The 20023-nt window shown below is 40.0% G+C and overlaps 3 protein-coding genes across 4 annotated transcripts; all 3 read left to right on the forward strand.

Annotated features, from left to right (window-relative positions):
- Positions 1–56: 56 nt before the first annotated feature.
- LOC133001622 (mothers against decapentaplegic homolog 2) lies at positions 57–11595 on the forward strand. Of its 2 annotated transcripts, none has more exons than XM_061071242.1 (11): positions 57–211; positions 1249–1644; positions 2999–3088; positions 3319–3512; positions 5156–5290; positions 5537–5611; positions 6503–6556; positions 6856–7068; positions 7254–7391; positions 8364–8508; positions 9333–11595. In XM_061071242.1, exons 2-11 carry the CDS (start codon positions 1409–1411, stop codon positions 9454–9456), a joined length of 1404 nt encoding a protein of 467 aa, XP_060927225.1. In that variant the 5' UTR covers positions 57–211; positions 1249–1408; the 3' UTR covers positions 9457–11595. The 2 variants fall into 2 exon arrangements, with proteins under 2 accessions (XP_060927225.1, XP_060927226.1); XM_061071243.1 differs by having other exon boundaries at positions 5537–5599.
- A 738-nt stretch (positions 11596–12333) lies between these two features.
- LOC133001869 (immediate early response 3-interacting protein 1-like) lies at positions 12334–13789 on the forward strand. Its single transcript, XM_061071578.1, has 3 exons — positions 12334–12465; positions 13124–13225; positions 13332–13789. Exons 1-3 carry the CDS (start codon positions 12375–12377, stop codon positions 13385–13387), a joined length of 249 nt encoding a protein of 82 aa, XP_060927561.1. The 5' UTR covers positions 12334–12374; the 3' UTR covers positions 13388–13789.
- Positions 13790–15448: 1659 nt separating this feature from the next.
- si:ch211-12e13.1 (uncharacterized) lies at positions 15449–18613 on the forward strand. Its single transcript, XM_061071562.1, has 5 exons — positions 15449–15800; positions 15866–16029; positions 17087–17329; positions 17515–17724; positions 17808–18613. Exons 1-5 carry the CDS (start codon positions 15556–15558, stop codon positions 18002–18004), a joined length of 1059 nt encoding a protein of 352 aa, XP_060927545.1. The 5' UTR covers positions 15449–15555; the 3' UTR covers positions 18005–18613.
- The last annotated feature ends 1410 nt before the right edge of the window (positions 18614–20023 follow it).

A 20023-nucleotide genomic window follows, 5' to 3' on the forward strand; every position in this document is an offset into this window, starting at 1 on the left:
GGGAGCCATCAGTTTGTTGTGTTCTTCCGGTCTACCTAACCTAGCTAACTAGCTTCAGTAGCACTGGTAGCAACTTGAGAGCCGCATACAAGCCTTGTCAAAATTAGTTGCGGCACAACACTGTCCTGGCGTGTCTCTCTGTCCCCGAGGCGTGTGAAGGGCTGTCCGCACACTCTTCTCTGAACGCGAAGTGCTGGACTGTGGAACTGGGGTAACTACCGACACGCTCGAAGCTGCTTTCTCGACTTTGAAGCATGTTGATTTGTGAGAGAGATGTTGCGTTAGCTCCGTTAGCCAGCGGGAGCCAGGGCTCAGTTTGGAAGAGTTGGTCCAAGATGCTAACTCCTTCTGGGGCCATTATTTTAGCAAAAGTCACCAACAGACACCAGCTCCGTTCACATAAGACACAAAGACGTTTAGACTCACAAAGTGAGATTTGTTGCGGTGAGATTAATCGTAGCCTGGATGTCTGTGACGTGCCGACGTTAGGTAGCGAAGTAGCGCGACTTGACTGTTGCGCACAGGAGGTTTTTTCGTGGATCACAACAAAAGGATTTTTGATAACAAGCTGGCAGCTAGCTTGTTAAGCTAACGCTAGCTGACTTAGCCATACGAGGACTTCTCCACAGGCTCCCTCTCATCTACTCCGATAGGTTCACTCAAGTATTTCGCTTTAGTTAAGACTATTTTAGCATTTTGCTGTGAATCACTCAGCAAGCTAACGCTAGCGAACTTATTGTTGTGATTTGAGTGCAGCAGGCCCCCCCACCAGGTAGCTAGCTACCGGCCTTTCCCAAGCCAGTTGGTGTTAGCACAGGGGGGCTGTCACAAAATACTACATGCTCTCTTCGCATTTATTTGGTAGCGTTCACTTTGCTAGTCCTTATCATCGCCAGTAGCGGGTCGTGATAGCCTGTGTATTCTGGATGCGACGGTGCGAGGCACACCCCATGTGTTAACTTTACAAGTTTGCAAGTTCGCTAGCTTCGATCTCGAGCGGTGTGAGAGACGAGCTAACGTCAAGTGATCGTTTCTGCTTTTAAACGTATTCTACAACTGTTCACACTAGAGACACTAATGTCATCTGCGTGTTATCACTGACAAAACTGCTAGACGTATTATTTCAGTCCCTATTGGAAGCTGCATTGACTAATACATACCTCTTACTGTGTTGATCAGCTAGATGTAGTTAGTCTTCTGTGCCATGTTGTGTTTGTAATGATGTGAATTGTGTGACTTTCTCCTCAGGTGTCCATCTCCTTTGAGTAAGCCCTGCTAGCTTCCACCCACTGGTCTCTAGAGGGGGCCCCATCTGAGCAAGGGTCCCAACTGTAGCTCCAGGTCTCCTCTGTCTGTTAGTTCGGGCTTGTGGTGAGTCCTCTGGAGACTCTCAGCTTGTCCAGCTAAGATGTCCTCCATCCTGCCATTCACCCCTCCCGTGGTGAAGAGGCTGCTGGGCTGGAAGAAGTCCTCCAGCGGCCAGGGCGGAGCGGGTGGTGGCGAGCAGAATGGGCAAGAGGAGAAGTGGTGCGAGAAGGCTGTGAAGAGCTTAGTGAAGAAGTTAAAGAGGACAGGCCAGCTAGATGAGCTGGAGAAAGCTATCACAACACAGAACTGCAACACCAAGTGTGTCACCATCCCCAGGTATACTGCCCAGCACATGATTACTTCTCAATAATAAAAAAAACTACTGCTCTTAGACGTGTGTGAAACCTAGTAAAGCTACTGCTCTTAGTTGAAACCTTTGCCTTAGATAAAACTGTGGACTGTTAAGTGGTAATCTCATGAAAAGTTATTAGTGATGCAAAATAGTAGAAGATAAATTTCTCATTAAAATGAGCTGAAAATCAATCAAATGACTATTTGTTTACAATTGTACTTGCTGTGAGACCATTTCTGTTACTGTCATGGGGACATCGACATTAGAAGGGCGAAAGATGTTTTTCTTTATCGGCCAGCCTTGACGGCCCAGACTCACGTTCAGTGGGAACACTGTGTTAACAGATTTCCTCACTGATGTGCTGCCAAGTACCACGTCAGATGTTTGTATGTCTATAGATAGCAAGCTCGTTGTTATTGCCTGAGAATTTTTCTAGGCTGCAATGTTGCTTTTGCAGAAATGTAGTGGCTGCCATGATGTGGATGGAATCATTTAGTTGAGAGGACAGGACCAGTAGAGGGTATCTACATGATGTTGGTCGACAACCCCTCAATAATGTCAGATTTGGGCATTGCTACCAGCCATGTTAGCAATGCTGATTGGGATTCTACCCTGCTTAGCATTTTGTTACCCATTCATAATTTTGATACTAGTTTCCATCAGTGAGAATAGTTGTTGCATTGTAGGATTTATGAGCTGCTATAGTTGATGGAAAACAGTTGGTTTCCTGCCCTGTCACGAACCAGACAATTGCAATTTTGAATGGTAGTTCTGATCCCACCTAGGTAATTTAATTTATGTGAATTTGTAGCATTGCACATGTCAAATTTGTCATTGTCCTGTTATTCAGAGGTAAGGATTCCCATTCCATGTTTTAAACTTATTATTTTTGTTCTTGTGAATGTTTTAACAATGTCTGAAAATTTAGTTTTTTGCCCAAGGTTGCGGCCTTTGTTTTTTTTCCCCCTCTGTGCCATTGTGTTTCTTCATTGTTTGTTTGAATGTCTCATAAGTTTGACTGTAGTAAAAAGGCTATTTCTAGTGTTTGATACAATGCCACACAGTTGAAGAATGCTCTTTGTCTCATTCAATGTGTTTTAAGCAGATTCCATTTTCAGTTTAAATGTTTTTAATCTGTCAAAAAGGCTTCTCTTATTTGAATTTCCTATCCTTAATGTCTGCGGGTGAAAAATAATTTGATGTCTTTATTTTTCCATAAGATTCCAATAAAAGAGGCCTTGCAATGTTTACATGACCCACACTGATATTCTGAATGATCCATGTCCCATGTTTATTATTTATTTTTTGTGTTTGTTTTGTGGTTTTCTCTGTGCACAGCAATTGCTCTGAAATATGGGGACTGAGTACACCAAATACGATAGAAACGTGGGATACATCAGGCCTATACAGCTACCCTGACCAAACCAGGTGACTATCCTCAACTATTGTGTAGTGTTGTATACAACTTGATGTGGGAGAGTTGTCTTTAAATGCTGGGGGTGGCAGATATTTAGAACATCTTTGCTTCTCATTCTTGTCACTGTTCAATTTAATCCATTCCCATTTTCCTCCCCTCCATGGCCATATAATGTGCCCACCCCCACTCTACCCTGTTTTCTTCCCTTCTCACAACCATCTCTTGTTTGCTGTTCAATCAGATCCCTGGATGGCCGCTTGCAGGTCTCCCACAGGAAGGGGCTTCCCCATGTTATCTATTGCCGCTTGTGGCGATGGCCGGACCTTCACAGCCACCATGAGATGCGTGCCATCGAGGCCTGTGAGTATGCCTTCCACCTCAAGAAGGACGAGGTCTGCATCAACCCCTACCACTACCAGAGGGTGGAGACCCCAGGTGAGAAGACACTCCAGTTGACTTTTGTTTCCTAAAACATTTACATCTGTTTGTGAGTCAGTGTCAGTGCATGTTTGTGGCACAGTTCAGTTCCAAGTGACACCTGGCAAGTTTAGCTAACTAGCAATGTTATAAACCCATGTGCCTATGTAGCATTTTGTGTAACTTGTCCTTCATTCTACTTGAGTGAATACAAAAATGTGCTAAGTCCTTTAATTGCTGACAGATGTGAAAGTGACAAGCATTCTCATCTCAGTACGCTAACAATGAAGTAACAGCAAGCAGGAGGTTATATTAGCTAAAATATTGACTGAAAATTAGAAAGCTTACTCGGGGTGTGAACCTCATGGTTCGCTTTATGTTTATAATGCTACGATATGATTATAAAACGATTATCGATGCATCATAGATTTTATTATCAAACATGATAAAACAAAAATATTGCCGTGTTTGCATCTTCATTATCCTCATGATTTATGCTTTAAAAAAGTATTTTAGAATTTGATTACAACTGTGCTATAATATACAAGATAAGTTTTTCCATTCAAAAATCAGTCTACAACGGTCAGTCTTTAACAGTGGGCAGTGCTCTCTACATTGACTTGGCATTCATTCAGTTTAGACTTGTGTGCTGCATATTTAGCCTTTACTGTATCAGGGTGGCCCTACCTTGCCCCCCATGGCAGCATCGAGGCGCATTACTCTGCTGGTCAATAATGAATTGGTGTCATGAATCCGGTCACTTTAACTCTGATGTCCTGAGTGCGCATCTCGTGTTGTGTTTAGCAGATGAACTACGTCCGTACGGTACGCATGTGTTTAAATACGTGTCTTATCAACTTTAAAGCTAATCAACAAACACAAAGTAAATATCTAATTAGTGACTGTGTTTATTGTTTGAGTCTACCGTGAGCACCGGTCAGCCGGAGAGTGGAGGGACACTCATACAAGAGACTCTGACAGAGTAAAAGACGATCGGACCTAAAATATGCGTCTGTCCTCATCCTGAAGCAGCGATGGTTAAACCTGAAAATAGCAGAAAACATGCACAATTATGTTCTGTCTCTGCATTGTTTACTTAAAAAACTGCATCGTTCACGTAAATAACGATTAATTTTCCCACCACTAAAACTATCTACCAGACCTTTAAATGCTGCTTAGCATATTAACTTGTTGTATTCTGTTTATTTAATCCACATAAATAGTTAAAGTTTTTGATTGTAGGGGGGAGTTGCTTGCAGGCTTATATTAAATTAATCACACAGTGTGTTTTGTTAAAAGGTTCCGGGGTCGAAGGATATATTAACCATTACGGTTTACCTGGAACGTGCCAGACTACCGGTTTCAAGTCTTAATTCTAAGACAGATTGCTCTTAGCTTAAGTTTTATTCAGAATTTAACAGTAATAAATTCTTACTTTACTGAACTATACACAATTTTGGCATATAAGTGAGCAACAAATTTGTTTAGAGTTTTAGGGATGTACAATGTTAAAATCTGCACTATTCATCAGTTAGTGATTCATCATTGTGTTATTGATGTTGCCAAGGTCTCACCAAAATCATACAAAAACCTCAGATAAACAATTTTTTAAATAATATGACTGATAAGGCTCTCATCTGATCCTTTACCCAACACTGTAGTGCTGCCTCCTGTTCTTGTGCCAAGACACTCAGAAATTCTGCCAGAGCTGCCACCTCTGGATGACTATACTCATTCCATACCCGAGAACACAAACTTTCCAGCAGGTATTGAACCTCCGAACAACTATATACCAGGTGAGTTTAACTCTGCACAGCATTTAAGTGACAGTATTTGAATAATTCACAGAAGGGTTACAGACTGGGCTAACATAATGCTGACACTACAGAATTTACAAGTACAGTCATTCTTGTAATTTATGCACTTTGTGCATGTTTTTGTACTGAAACTGTTTTGTTCCCGGTAAGTTAAACAGTCATATCACATTGTGATAATGTCACGGCTACATATTTAATTTTTTTGTCCCTGCATCATTTTAACAGAGACGCCACCACCTGGCTACATCAGTGAGGATGGAGAGGCCAGCGATCAACAGATGAATCAAAGTATGGACACAGGTACCGTAGACTAGCTCTCCTTCTATTTATATAGATATCTTTTATTTTCCTTGTCGTCCTCAGCTCCAAACCAGGTCAAATTCAATTTTTTTTCAGGGGACACTTACTTCTTTTCGTCTGTTTGAATAATCAATAGAACCACAGTTTATGGAATGCCCTTATTATAAAGTAAAATCTCTCAAGTTGTATGTGATCTCCTCTGCTTGAACAGATATTCATCATGTATTACTTGTTTGAGGAATTTAGAAAGACTTGGCTCTTACACATGATAAATGCATGTTTTCCAGTGACTTCCTACCGATCTGAGTCATTGAAAGATACTTCTGAATTAAAAACGCATGACAATACCAAAAAGTTAAAGAATAGTTGCTGGAGAAGTTGCAGCTCTGAATTCCCTGGTTTTGATATCTAACATTTGATACTGTATTTTCCTGTAACCTGTCAATGCTCACCTTTTGAAACGGTTGTAAGAATGTTAGAAGGAAGGTACTTCCTTTGTCTGTAGTTGACAGAATACACTTTACATGTATATACTGCCTTTCTAACACTTCGGTCTGGCTCCAAATTCTCTCCCTCGGTGTGTTAGCATCCCCAATGTGCTGCTAATGATAACAATAATGACATCAGCAAGCTAGTACGCTTACTGTTATATACATTGTCCTTTTTGTTCTTTGTACAGTTAAGTAAGTTCAAATTGTATTACTTAACAAGGAAAATGTAGGAAATGCAGACAACGCTTTAGTAACCGTGAAGAGCATCTGTTTAACACTATATAGAAAAGTATTGTGATCAACAATATTGTGACGCCAGTTTCGTCACGTCTATGGCGTTCATTTTATAGTCTCCTGTAAATAACCTTCCAAATCAAAGACTTCCTATTTTCTTTGTCAGGTTCTCCAGCCGAGTTGTCCCCCGGCACGCTGTCTCCTGTCAATCACAGCATGGGTAAGATGCAAGAAGCAAATGGTGATCAGACACCTGGTAAAACTGCCTAACCGGCGAAGCCATTGTCAGATTTACTAATAACTATAGTTAGAATACAAAAGTATATACTGAAAACGAGTGACAGCTGTTTGTTTGGCCTCAACTGATTGACCCTTATAGAGATCGCCAATGAAACTAATTAGAGGAATCCGTGGCGGATCAATCAGAGCACAATTATTCAGACCTGTGCAGTGTCTTTGCACTAGCATATGTCTGGTCAAAAAGAGAAACTTTACTGACGTGATCTTTTCCTGCCGTAGATTTGCAGCCGGTGACTTACTCGGAGCCGGCCTTCTGGTGCTCTATAGCATACTACGAGCTGAACCAGCGCGTGGGCGAGACGTTCCACGCATCTCAGCCCTCGCTGACGGTGGACGGATTCACAGATCCATCGAACTCGGAGCGTTTCTGCCTGGGCCTGCTGTCTAATGTCAACAGGAACGCCACTGTGGAGATGACCCGGAGACACATAGGTATGGCATAGATTCACTTAGCTTCATGTTACATTATCATCTGTGTACAACATCTTGATTTCTTATAGTTTGTGTTTGCTTACAAAATATGTCACTGGTCCAGTCATACGTATTCACACATGTTAATTAAGTCAGGTCTCATGTTTACTTACATATTAAGGAATATATTCTGTCTGTGTTTTCAGGAAGAGGAGTTAGACTCTACTACATTGGAGGGGAGGTATTTGCTGAGTGCTTGAGTGATAGCGCCATCTTTGTCCAGAGTCCAAACTGCAATCAGCGGTATGGCTGGCATCCAGCAACAGTCTGTAAAATTCCTCCAGGTAAGATTCTGTAAATGTCCCTTGTATTACAATCAGAGAAATCAGCTTGGAGTTGCAGTAAAGCACCCACTGAACAATATAAAGTATAAAATGGATGTCTCCTGGGGATGATGGTGCTCATTCCATGGAAAGCAGACCATAGATGCTCACCATGCTATACCATTCATGAATAGGATTTTTAAAAGGTATATGCCTTCAAAAATGTATAAAAAAATACCATTCTATTTTTTTTTATCTGACTCTGAAAAGTTTGTAGCTTTAACTGTGGTATTTGGATTGGATTTATTTGCAAAGGATTCCAATGGGGAACTACATTCGGGGGGGGGGACATGGCAAACTTATCACAGCATCCATAGATACGTTTGCAAACTCACTGCTGCCTGTACAACATACTTATCCACTGCTAACCACTAACCAGTAGGTCGGTGGTTCAATCCCTGGCTCCTCCAGAAGTTGAACCACAAATGGTTGTGCTGATGGTGTATGAATGATGTGTGATTGAAAAAGCATGTAGAAGTACTGAATGAATGTATTAATATAGCACTTTCTCAACGACCACTAAAAGCACTTAACAAGTTACAGTCAATTTACCATTTTCTAATCTGTACTCTGTCATTTAGTCTAAACTGCAATTTGGTGTACTCAAAATGCTTATTTACAGTATGTCTAATTTAAAAATAAAAATACAGTTATAATAAATGTAAAGATTTGCTTGAGCATGAAAATGATGATTGGCTCAGCTGAACCGCCAGTCAGGGCTCACATTCTCACCAAATGTTTCTGATGCTGACTCATCAGAGTCATGTGACCTACACAGATTAAACACAGATCAAACACGCCACAACAAAATCCGGATCACAGATGCTAGATGACAGACCAGTACCAGCCTAAAGCTGAATGTTAGATCGGTTTGTTAGATCTTTAAGAAAACCTACATTATCTGATGCCCTTTTTTCTTTTGAACTCTTTCAGGCTGTAATCTAAAAATCTTCAACAACCAGGAATTTGCAGCCCTGCTGGCTCAGTCAGTCAACCAGGGCTTTGAGGCTGTTTACCAGCTCACCAGGATGTGCACCATCCGCATGAGCTTTGTTAAAGGCTGGGGAGCCGAGTACAGGTGAGCAAAACCAACAAACTCTAGATCTACAGTTTTTATTTTTAATTTTTTCTGATTTGAATTCTATCAGTGTGTAATAATTATTTATCTGACAATGCTTTAGACAACTCAAGAGAAACTTTGAGTTAAAGAATTCATTCTGACTGATGCATCTCAAACTCATCTTAAGCAGACTTTGTAATGCATCATGGAGATGTGATTGCTCAGTGGCAGCCAGGGCTGGGCAATATGGCAAGAAATGATGCCAAGATAAAAATGTTCATATCGGTTGATATATTGACAATTATCACGATAAATGTCACATTATTCTTTCTTTTAAGTGTAAAGACTTTTAACAATCTTTTCTCCTGAGTGAAACTTGTGATTTTAAACTTTTCTTAATGGACAGAGAATAAACAAACACTTTATAAACAGCAAAACGTCTTAAACGTCTTAGTCGGTAGATCGATTAGGTTTTCATACTTCCTCACAGTACTTACACGATGCATGAACATTATATTGATATAGATTGAACCTTTTTATGTTGCTTGTATATTGTGATAAATATTGTTATTGTTTTATTGTCCAGCTCTAGTCAAAGGATAATTTTAGTTTTACTTTTTGAGAATGTGTCTTATTATTGATGATTGAGGTTGTCACATGTGAGGCAAGTGGTTAAATGCAGGAATGTTTTTTGTTGTTTGGTGAATGGGACTTATTGCTGTATATGTATTTTTCACAAACATATATTCAAAATGAATTTCAATCAGAGACTTAGAAACTACAACCTTTGTTTTCTGGCCATATCCTCCCAAGACATTAATATGTTTGTGTTTGTTTTGCAGGCGGCAAACTGTCACTAGCACTCCATGCTGGATAGAGCTGCATTTGAACGGCCCCCTGCAGTGGCTGGACAAGGTTCTAACCCAGATGGGTTCCCCATCTGCACGTTGCTCCAGTATGTCCTAAACAGCTAAGGAAACACCCAAAAAAACTCAGCCCATTACAAAGATCATTAAATTTTAAACTTGTGAGTCCTCTCATGAAAAAAATGGAATCCCAACAGAAAGTATTTTCTGTAACATACTTCATAGTAATTGTGGCCCGGTTCCACATCCCTCAATAAACTTTACACACACACAGAAGAACAAATGCACCCACACTGTCACAAACACACACACACACAACACACACTTTTCAGTAAAAAAAAAAAAAAATTGGCACTTTGTTACCCATCTATGTCATGCACCTTGTTAAATTGCTTTTCCCCAAATCCTTAATATTAGATCTATTTGTGGTACAAATGAAATGTATATTGGTTTTTAGTCCAGGAAGTAGGGGAAATACCAAAAATATCTGTGAATAGATTCTCAGTATTGAAGATTGCTTGTATGAGTAACAGGAGCTTGAATGCTAAAATGATTTTCGTTCCAGCCCCCCCCCCAACCATTGTTCTGAACCTAAGTTTACTTTTCTCCGGCAAACTTGGCCCCATCTTTTGTGAAGGGGAGGAGGCTTGGTGAAGAAACGATGGCCTTGCTGGTCGTTCTCCTATGAAGGAAAACGCCACAATGTGTTTTGTGAAATTTGGATTGAATTGACGTTGCCAGAATGGCCCTTTCTTGTAACTCCCGACGTGTGTCTTTATAAGACATACCTCTTAATGGACAAATAGGAATGTTAGTTAAAAAACAAACCCAAAACCCCTAAACAAACTGCAAACTCAGTCTGGCTGTAGTTTATTTCCTTGTAATTAAGAGGGACTCTATGTGTCCTTTTACTTAGTTGACGTAAATCCTCATTGAAAAGCCTGCTATGGAAGCTTAAGAGATGTTGGCCAGGCTTTGCAGGGAGCACTGGGCAGGGACCAGAGAATATTAGCTGTTATGTAAAAGGTTTTTCTTTTTCTTTTTGACACAACACTGGGAGTCCTGGAGGTCTCCAAGGTGAAACATTAAACGTCTCAACAGGAGAGAAATTGAAGGTATCAATAAATTCATTCTGTTTTTAGCCTATATCCCCATTGTTTTGCTACTTTTTTGTATTCTCATGTATTTTTATATATAAGTATACTTAAATTTTTCTGTCGTTCACTTTTTATTGAAGTAGTATTTTCAAGACCACAGTTGTTTCTAAAGTGACATGAAGGGCATGGATCATTCCTTCATTTTTACCCAAAAGGTTCAGTTTGAACTCATTTCCAATAGCAGCTCTTTGTCTTGGTAAAAGAAAACCACTGCCCCACATGATGTGTAGTCTGTTTCTATCCTTTGTTTTTGCAAAGAAATCCGGTGCATTTAAAGTACACAAAACAACATTTTGCCCGAAACCCCAAATCTACTCTCCTGTCATGTTTTAAATGATTCCAGAGGCATGTAAAACTTTGTGATGGCCATTCATTCACTCATCTCACTTTTTTGGAACACACGTGACCTCTTGTAGCCTTTTGGTGCTCAGTCAGGCGGGGTAAGGTCGACCAGATGGAATTGGTTTTCAAAATGTTACAGTGACGTAGGAGGAGAGCAGTTTTCTTCCACGAGAGAAGATCAGCAAATGTGCCAGCACATCGGGACATTCTGTGTTAATGTGTGTATTGTATTTGTTCTGTCTATGAAATACAGTATGTACAACCAGACTTATTAGCCTAAACTCTGCCATTATTGTCATTAAGTGGCTGTTGCGAGTTTAACATGTTTCCCTCCCCCCTCCCTTCTTTTTGGTGTAAATGTGTTTACCTTATGGCACTAGTGATTGTACTTTAAGTGCACCTAGTGGTGTTTGGATTTGGGGAACTGAACCATGTATTAGGGTCCAGTGTTACATTGTTTTTATCTTTGGCCTACAACATATGAATGTGAAAAAAATACATTACAAAAACTGACGTGGACCAGACGTACATATACATAACAGTAGTACAGTATGTGTGTATTTAACAGTAATCTTTTTGCAAAGCAGTCAGTACAGTAGATGTCGCAGTTGTTTTACCAGTAGAGGGCGGTATTGATAGAGCAGTTCTTTTTTTTTCTGACCATAAGCTTCTCAGGCGTGTGGCATATTATGCAGACTTCATAAAACACTAATAAAGATTTTTATTCTCATGATCCACTAGTCTGTCGTGTTTGTGTTTTTCTTAATTAGAACTGTTAAACATTATTACAGACTGAAAAGAATATCATTAACTATGGACTCAGATCAGGTCTGCACACTAATTTCACACACATGGTTCTTCTGTAACTCACTTTAACTTAGTTTTGTCTAATGCACATTGCACTATTGTCATTTTTAAAGGTATGTGTTCATGTTAGTGAAGCAGCACATGTACCAATGGTGGTGCCACACTTTTTTAAGCAGTGGTGGAAGCTGATGCATTTTTAAGTACTGTATTTCCGTACAGACTGGAAGCTCTTGAGTATATCATTAAACAAATGACATGAGAAAATTACAAAAGCCCAGTCGTTAGCTGCCGACATTCTTCACATGTACAGATTTACGCTTATGACACTTGCCTCATCTTGCAGCTATATTTTAATTAATAAAAATGAATCGTTTAATTAACTTCACCATAAGAGATACAAGATTAAAATACTAACACATGATACTGAATCAATAAAGATAATTCAGTTACTTAACAAGACAAAATGAGATTAAACATCCAGGATGTCTCACTTTTGATACCATATATTCCAGACATGTTGCTTAAATAATGGTTGTTTTCCGTTTAATTTTTGAAAGACAGAATACTGACTGAAAGTGAACCGTTTGAAGTGTAGCCTTAAATCTGCTGCAACCTTTGAAGTCTATTAATATGTGCGTGTGCACAGGTGTGTCCTTCCTCAGCCACCGTAGGCTACGTCAGCTGTGCTGCTGTTAGCCTGAGTAGTGACAACATGGCCTTTACTCTGTACTCGCTCATCCAGGCCGTAGTCCTGTGTGTCAACGCCGTCGCTGTGTTGCATGAAGAAAGGTTTCTCAGCAAGAGTAAGTCGCCGTGGTCCAGTTTGTTTGCACCTTAAGTCTCATTTCAAATGGGAAATCTGCTTTAGCTAATGCTACTGCTAACTACCTGCTAGCTAGACCAAGTGTAAACATGTCGGGTTGACGTTGCTCTGAGAGCATCTTCTGAACTACAACTGTCTGACAGGTGAACCATTTAAATCTAATAAACAGGAGTGTCTTTGATTTTTCAACAACTTTTTTATAACAATGAGACTTTACAGGACTGACCAAAGCTAACAAATAACACACTAACAGAAATTTTATGAACGTACAATATTTTTTTCAAGAATGCAGAACTTGATCAATGCAGGTTTAATTTGTTTGACAGTGAAGCCATGCATTTGTGTGTGTGTGTGTGCGTGCGTGCGTGCGTGCGTCCGTCCGTCCGTCCGTCCCTGTACTTATGTGAGGACCATTTTAAGCATAGACCTTACAAATAGAGGACATTTTGACTGGTCCTCACTGGGTTGTTTGAGGGTTAATGAAATATAATGTTAAGACCTGGTTTTAGGATCCGGGGTAGAATTAGGTTTAGGTCATGCATTTACTTTGGATGGTTATGGTAAGGGCCTCGAGCATGTATTATGCCAATGAGTGTCCTCACTAAGATGGAGGTACAAATATATGTGTCCATCTTCAGTTGGCTGGGGAGTGGACCAAAGTGTCGGAGGGTTTGGAGATGAACCAGGCGTCAAAGCACAGATGATGAACCTTGTCCGCTCTGTGAGGACAGTGATGAGAGGTGGGTGTCCACAGCATTTACACACACGCACGCACGCACACACACACATACTTTGTGAGTGGTGAGTCACACTTTCTCGTGCCACACTGTCTGTGTTCTCCTGCAGTGCCGCTGATCGCAGTCAACTCAGTCTGCATCGTGTTGCTGCTTCTGTTTGGATGAAGTGACAGAAGATGTCAGGAAACATCTCCATCATCTCAGGAAAACATTTTATCTGTCTGTCACACTGAATCTCTCCTTTCAGCCTGAGGATGAATGTTATCATAGGATATTCCACATTTATCATTATTAAGGCCTGTTTCATACAGCACAGTTGTCACAATATGTAAATGCAGCTATGTAGAATGGTAAACATCCCTCTTTCTTTGAAAAGTATAAAAAAGTAATAAAGTTATTTTTATTATTGATTTGTTTGTTTTTTGAAATCGTTAAACAAAACACGTGCTTTTGCACTTCCTTGTTAAAGTGAAGAACTGAACATGTGTGTTCAGAAATGTGAAATGAATACCTGTCAAGTGGTTTTGTTGTAAAAATGCTTGAGAATAAACAGTTTTAAAGAATTAACCTGGTGCACTTTGATGGGTTTTCATTGAAATTGGTTTGAACTCAATTTAGGAGAGTATATGCAGATATTAACTCTAGGAGCTAATTGGTTGTGGTGGTGTGAAGAAACATTCACAGTATGCTCTTACAGACCAGGGCCAGAGTGAAGCTGAGGCTTGCACGCGGAGAAGTTAATGCGTGTTGTGTGAACACGCAAGTGAAAGTGGTATCTACAGAGTTCATTCTGTATCCTGCCTGTGGAGGATAGTTAACATTTTTGGATATTTTAATGGGCAACTAACACGAGCAGGATTTCTCTAAGTTCATCCGATGGTCAGTTTGACTGTGGCAATCAATATGATTGAGAGAGAGGGACAGCGACATTAGGGCATATGAGTGCTGCACTCATCTCTACAATGAAGAAATGTACAAAACACTAAGTATTTGAAGTTGTGAAAAAATATGTCATGTCAGTTATGAAACTGGCAGTACAAATATAGTAATGTTTTACATTTAGAATAGATATCACCTCCTCTGCATTCGAATGTCTTGGGAGTCAATGAAAACATGTTTACTTTGATATTTTTATTGCAAAAATACAACTTCAATGAGCAAAATCATTTACATCAACAATGTAAAACTGAACAAATGCAATCTAAATTTACCAAAGTAATCCCAAAGTGAGAGAATCCAAAGGTAAAATTCATTGAAAAAATTTAACGAATAAAATCATTGCATTACTTTAGGTGGTACAGGAAAACTGAGATATCTGCACCTAATTCTCTTTGATATTGTGGTGTTATAATCCTTAAAGTGTTACCTTTATAGGCAAAACAAATATCTTTGTGCGAGAGGACCTTAAAACATGTTATTAAATTATATAATTTCTTATCACAAATTGGTGATCCCTCAATAGGCCGCTAGTTAGAGTAAGGCCCCTTTAATCGAGGCTTGTGGAAATGTACTGATTACCTATCAATATTCACTCCTAGTACATGTCAGGTTAAATTTAAGACTTAACTCATCATATTCAAAGTTGACTAGATCATATTGTTTGCTGTGTGTTTGGTTTCTTGAGACAAGTATGTGGAGATGTGGTGAGAATCGTTGCCTCTTTTCTTTTGCAAAATTGAGGGCAAAAATAACCTGTTTATCGCTGTCATGTTTTTAAAAAGTTGAATGTGTGTAGTTTGTCCCAGCACACTCGCCATAGTAGAGGCTATTGTAAACAAATACAAAAGTCAAGTTTCAGAAGATTTCTCTGTAGAACTTTAAAGAAAATTGAAAGAAAGTTGGCTACATTTTCATTACAGCACTCACAACTTGCTCCTATTAAATATTTAAAAAATTGTTTTCTTAAGTGGTGGCAAAGACTTTTCACGTCACTCTTATTCACAGTGACACTGACCCCCACTGTCTGCAAGTCAAGTTTCAGAGGATTTTACTGTAGAATATGTGAAAAGTTGGCTACTTTTTCATTAGAGCACTCACAACTTGTTCCAATTAAATGATTTCTTTTTAAATCCTTTAAGAGGTGACAAATAATGTCCATGTCACTCTTAACCATGATGACTCCCACTGTAAATGTACCGTAACACCACGAATAGACACGCTTCAACTTTCAAAGTTCTGCAGGCGTGCGCGTGTTTTCAAAACCGAGTGATCACGTGACCGCAGTAAACAATCATGGAGTCGCTGGGAGCAGAGTAATGGGACATGACACTTAACACACAGTTTATGACGCGTGTTCTACCCGTTGCGTTATACACACGCGTTTTTGCGTAGCAATGGGGAATGCGCAGAGTTGCGGTGTGGCCTTCCTCACCGTGGGTTCGGTGTATTTACTCTACGCTCACATTTACCGCTCTCACCAGCTGCTGAAGACTAACGTGCTCAGCAGCGACCACCTGCCCAGCTTCCTGTACCTCTACCTGAGGAGTCTGAGCCGAGCTGTGAGCAGGAGAGCAGGACACCTACACACCAAGCCACAGGAGGAGAGGAGGGAAGCTGTGTTCACGGTCCTCCGGTGCAGGTGAGCATCGTCCAGGAGAAGTGTCTCTGTCCTCCTGCTCCACGCTGACTGTCTGTGTCTGCCAGGCTGGACCCTGTCACCCTGAGGAGGTTCTGCAGTGCAGTGGGTTATGGCTGGGATTATCCAGACACTGAGTACAGAGACATCCCCCTGTGCTTCCCTGAGTTCCTGTGTGGCAGACTGCTGCTGATGGTGCTCACTGATCCCAGCTTCAGACTCAGCCCAGCAGGTAACACTCAGAGTTATAGTGACTTCAGTATTTGCTTTGGAAACAGCACCAGTTCTCCTAAGTATGCACACCCAGTGGGACAGTGCACCTGCCAGCGGTTGTTCCATGTTTCCTCCCTGATGATGCTGTGCCATTGGGATTTTCTCATTGAACAAATATTAAGCAAAGCAAACAAATAAGAAACTAGAATAGCACCCACTTGAGTGCATCCCTCTGCCAAGCCCCAAAAGTATTCTTATATTTAGTCAAGCGGCACCAAACTATACACATTCCCTGTTACATAACAATGTTTTTCTCTCAAGAACCATGAACTATCAACACTAGAATGTCACTCAGTAGAGTGTAAACCTCTGCCAACGCCCAACAGCCCCCTTCATGAAACCACACTAATAAACACCAGCCCCTTAATCTTAACATGCCTGAATTTTCATCAAGATCCATGAGAAATTCTATATTAAATCAAGGAGAATGTTATAAAACTCTGTCTCGCAATGTTAAAGAAAGTAAATATAAGTTACTCGGTTATCTGTTTAGTAGTTTTTGTGTAATCCGGCTAAATAAAAGACAAACGATAAAACACAGATGAAAACAAAACCTCCTTGGCAGAGGTAAACATGTGGAGAGAAAATATAAAGAGGAGTGGCACAATGAAATGGAAGAAAACTCCAAAGAAATCCCAAATGACCTCACCTCATCCAAACATATTAGATATACATAAAATGGTTGAGAATTTTAACTTTAACATATGGCAAAACATCTCTTTACACACCATATAATAAAAGACAAAATGCCATCATATCATCTTGTCTAGTCTATGTATCTAAGGGGTGAAACTGACATTGTGTTGGATTTACATATGGAGTAGTGTAGCAGGTGAGCAGCTTCACGTCACAAACATAGATACAAAAAAGATACATAGAAAGGCAGAAACCTGGAGTCATTATTATGTCAAAAAAATAAAATAGATGTGAAAGATTTATTATGTTTATTATTACCAGTTTGTTATAAAAGGTTCGAAAATAATGGTTATGTGATGACTTGTTTATTATTTCTGCAGGTCTGGTCCGTGTGCGTCAGAGTGTGAAAACCCTTCAGCCGATTGATGAGCTGAAGAAAGGTCCGTTCATGCTGCAGGTGCGAGTCATGGAGTACCGGCCAATCGACGCAGGGGTGGAGGTTGACATCTGTCTTTCCGCCAGCTCTCGTTCAGGGAGCCTCTTGTGGGAGAGCGTCCTGACACTGCTGTCCAAAAACCAGCTCCACACAGCCGACACATGCTTCACAGAGACCCAACATGAAAGTGAGAAGTGTTCTGGTGGTTTTGTTATAATGATGTTTTTAGGGTTTTTTACACTAGGAACATAAATGAATGATTTCCTCTTACAGTCGCAGTTGTTTTTTTAATGTTTACCAATAAAAATGTGTTCACCCAGTTGCCATGACATACATTGGTTCTGACTCAGACCCTTGTCCATAATCTGACAGGCCAACCATGTGAGCCTGTGCCAGACAACATGAAGCAGGTAGAGCTCCGAGTTCCCTGGAGAACCAACCTGTTGTGTGCATGGTCCTCCTCTACCTCCTCCCTCCATCGGCTCCTCTCTCTACCAGCCTGGCTGTTCGGCCGCAGATCGCAGTCTGCACCGAGTCTCTGGATGCTGTCAGTCTGCTTGGCTGAAATCGAAAAACACAAAGGTAATTTATTTAACAAAACTATTGTGTCGAGTTCTTTTCAGCAGAACTTGTCCGACTCTGTCACTTCTCTGTTGTGTCATCAGGGGTTGAAGTCATCACAGCTCCGATCAGCGTCACCGTCCAGTTTAGGGAGCCTCTGTCGGTACAAGGAAAAGTGGTGATCAGGTTTTGGGAGACGACCAATAAAATGGGTCAGCCCTATGCTGAAAGCCTCAGCTTCCACATGCAGCAGCCTGGAAGCAACATATATCATATGGTCGGGATGATTTCTAAGTCTTGATTAATACAGACTGTTTATATTTGTACTGTTGTCAAAACATAATAAACTGTTAATATTTTTCTTTTTCCATTTACTTCAGTGTAATTTAAAAGTACATAGTGAACTTTAATAACTAATTGCTCTAGGCTGGTTGTGGATAATCAGCTTATCACTGTTCACCTTTTAAGTCTTTTCTCACGTGATACAATATTGTATAATTATTTCCCCTTCTAAAGATTTGAATGACAACATAAGAACAATATTAATGGATCTGTCTCTGAGCCATCTCTTTGTTTTCAGCTTCATTAAATGCACCCACCATGGTACCTATGATCATGTGACGTGATTGTTCGATGTGTGGTGCTTGGATCACATAGATGAGAATAAACAGCGGGATGGAGATTGATATCGTTCAGCAGCATCACTACAACCCCTTCCTGATTACACTGTCATTACAGATCGCATGTGTTTGAACTAACCAATCAGAAGCTAGACAGACTTCTGTCTGAGGTGAAGGTGTGTGAGAAATACTGGCTGATTCAGATTTCTGTCTTTAAAGAAATAAAATCATCTGTTTATTTGAGATTAAAGGAGCCATGGCATTTAATAAAACAGAATTTAAATGGTAAATGGTCTGTATTTATATACTAAATAGCGTTTCTAGTCTTGATGACCACTCAAAACGCTTTACATTACAATTTGTACCATTCACCTATTCACCCACACATTGATACATTGCATCTAGGTGCTGCACTCTTCTCTTTGGTGCTCAGTATCTTGCCCAAGGACACTTTGGCATGTTGAATGGAGAAGGCAGGGAAGGAAGAGAATGACCACTTTACCCCTGAGCCACAGACTTGAAATACAATGTCATGCTTATGCTACATCATAGGAAGGCTATTACCAATACTTAAAATGTACTCTTTTGTATGGTACAACTGGGTAGCAACTATTACAAGTTTTATGTTGACCTTATTCAAGTTTACAGTAGTTCACAAGTGGTCACAATTTAGGAAGGGGAGTAGGAAGAGAGCCTTTAGACTTTTACACCCGTTGTACATCACCCACAGGTAAGCTTAACTATCTAGAATTCACTGACATCTTTGCATCAAAATGCTAAAGACTTAATATCTTTTCATGGTCACCGAAAGAGAATTTTCCATAGAGACATTGTGAATTCTGCAGGTTATTTTGGCATTTTGGAAATATACTTTTTTTGTTTCTTGTAGAGAAACAGAAATGTGAAGTCGAATACCAGATTTATGTCTGTGTTGTGTGTTATGTTTATAATAGAAGCATGAGGTGGATTAGAACTGTGTAAGAGTAGAGCAGGTCTCATATTGAACTTTGGACAGAGGCTAGCTGTTTCCCCCTGCTTTTTGTCTTCATGCTAAGCTAAGCTAATGCCAATCCATATTCACTGTACAGACATGACTGTTGTTTTTAACCTTTTTTTACAGAAGGTTATTGTGTTGTAGGTTTTATAGATCTGCTGTACATGACCACTTTGTCAGATGCCATGTCTACCCATTGACTTTACTAGGCTAACGCAGACATCATCCCTACAGGCCATGAGGACTTCTCAATATTTGATCTCCTCCATATTCCTCTTTGCAGCTTTCATGTATGTGAAGGTCTGTCCTCCTTTATTATTTAGTGGAACATATTCAGTGCATGGGACTGAGAGAAGTGGATTATCATGCATCGCTGCACCACGGCAACATTTTAAAAAAAGAATCAGGGGCATGGTTTGTAGCATGATTTATGTACAAGAGAAGAAAAGATGAAGCTTTAAATTGTAGTTTTCTGGAATGATTTGAAGAGAAGTCAAGTTTGGTGAAGATTATTGCTCCCTTTACTTTAAAATGAAAGAATGTGGCGATAAACACTCACCCAACTGTTATTGTTATTTTTGCATTTATTATTAAAAAAGGTCAAAGATCTGAAATCATCTTGGGCACAATCACCATCATAGGGCACATTTCTCTTGTTTTTTTTCTATTCTTTCAACATTCCATTTAATTTTACATACCCCTTGTG

This window comes from Limanda limanda, chromosome 5 (genome assembly GCF_963576545.1).
Source record: "Limanda limanda chromosome 5, fLimLim1.1, whole genome shotgun sequence".
Lineage (NCBI taxonomy): Eukaryota > Metazoa > Chordata > Actinopteri > Pleuronectiformes > Pleuronectidae > Limanda > Limanda limanda.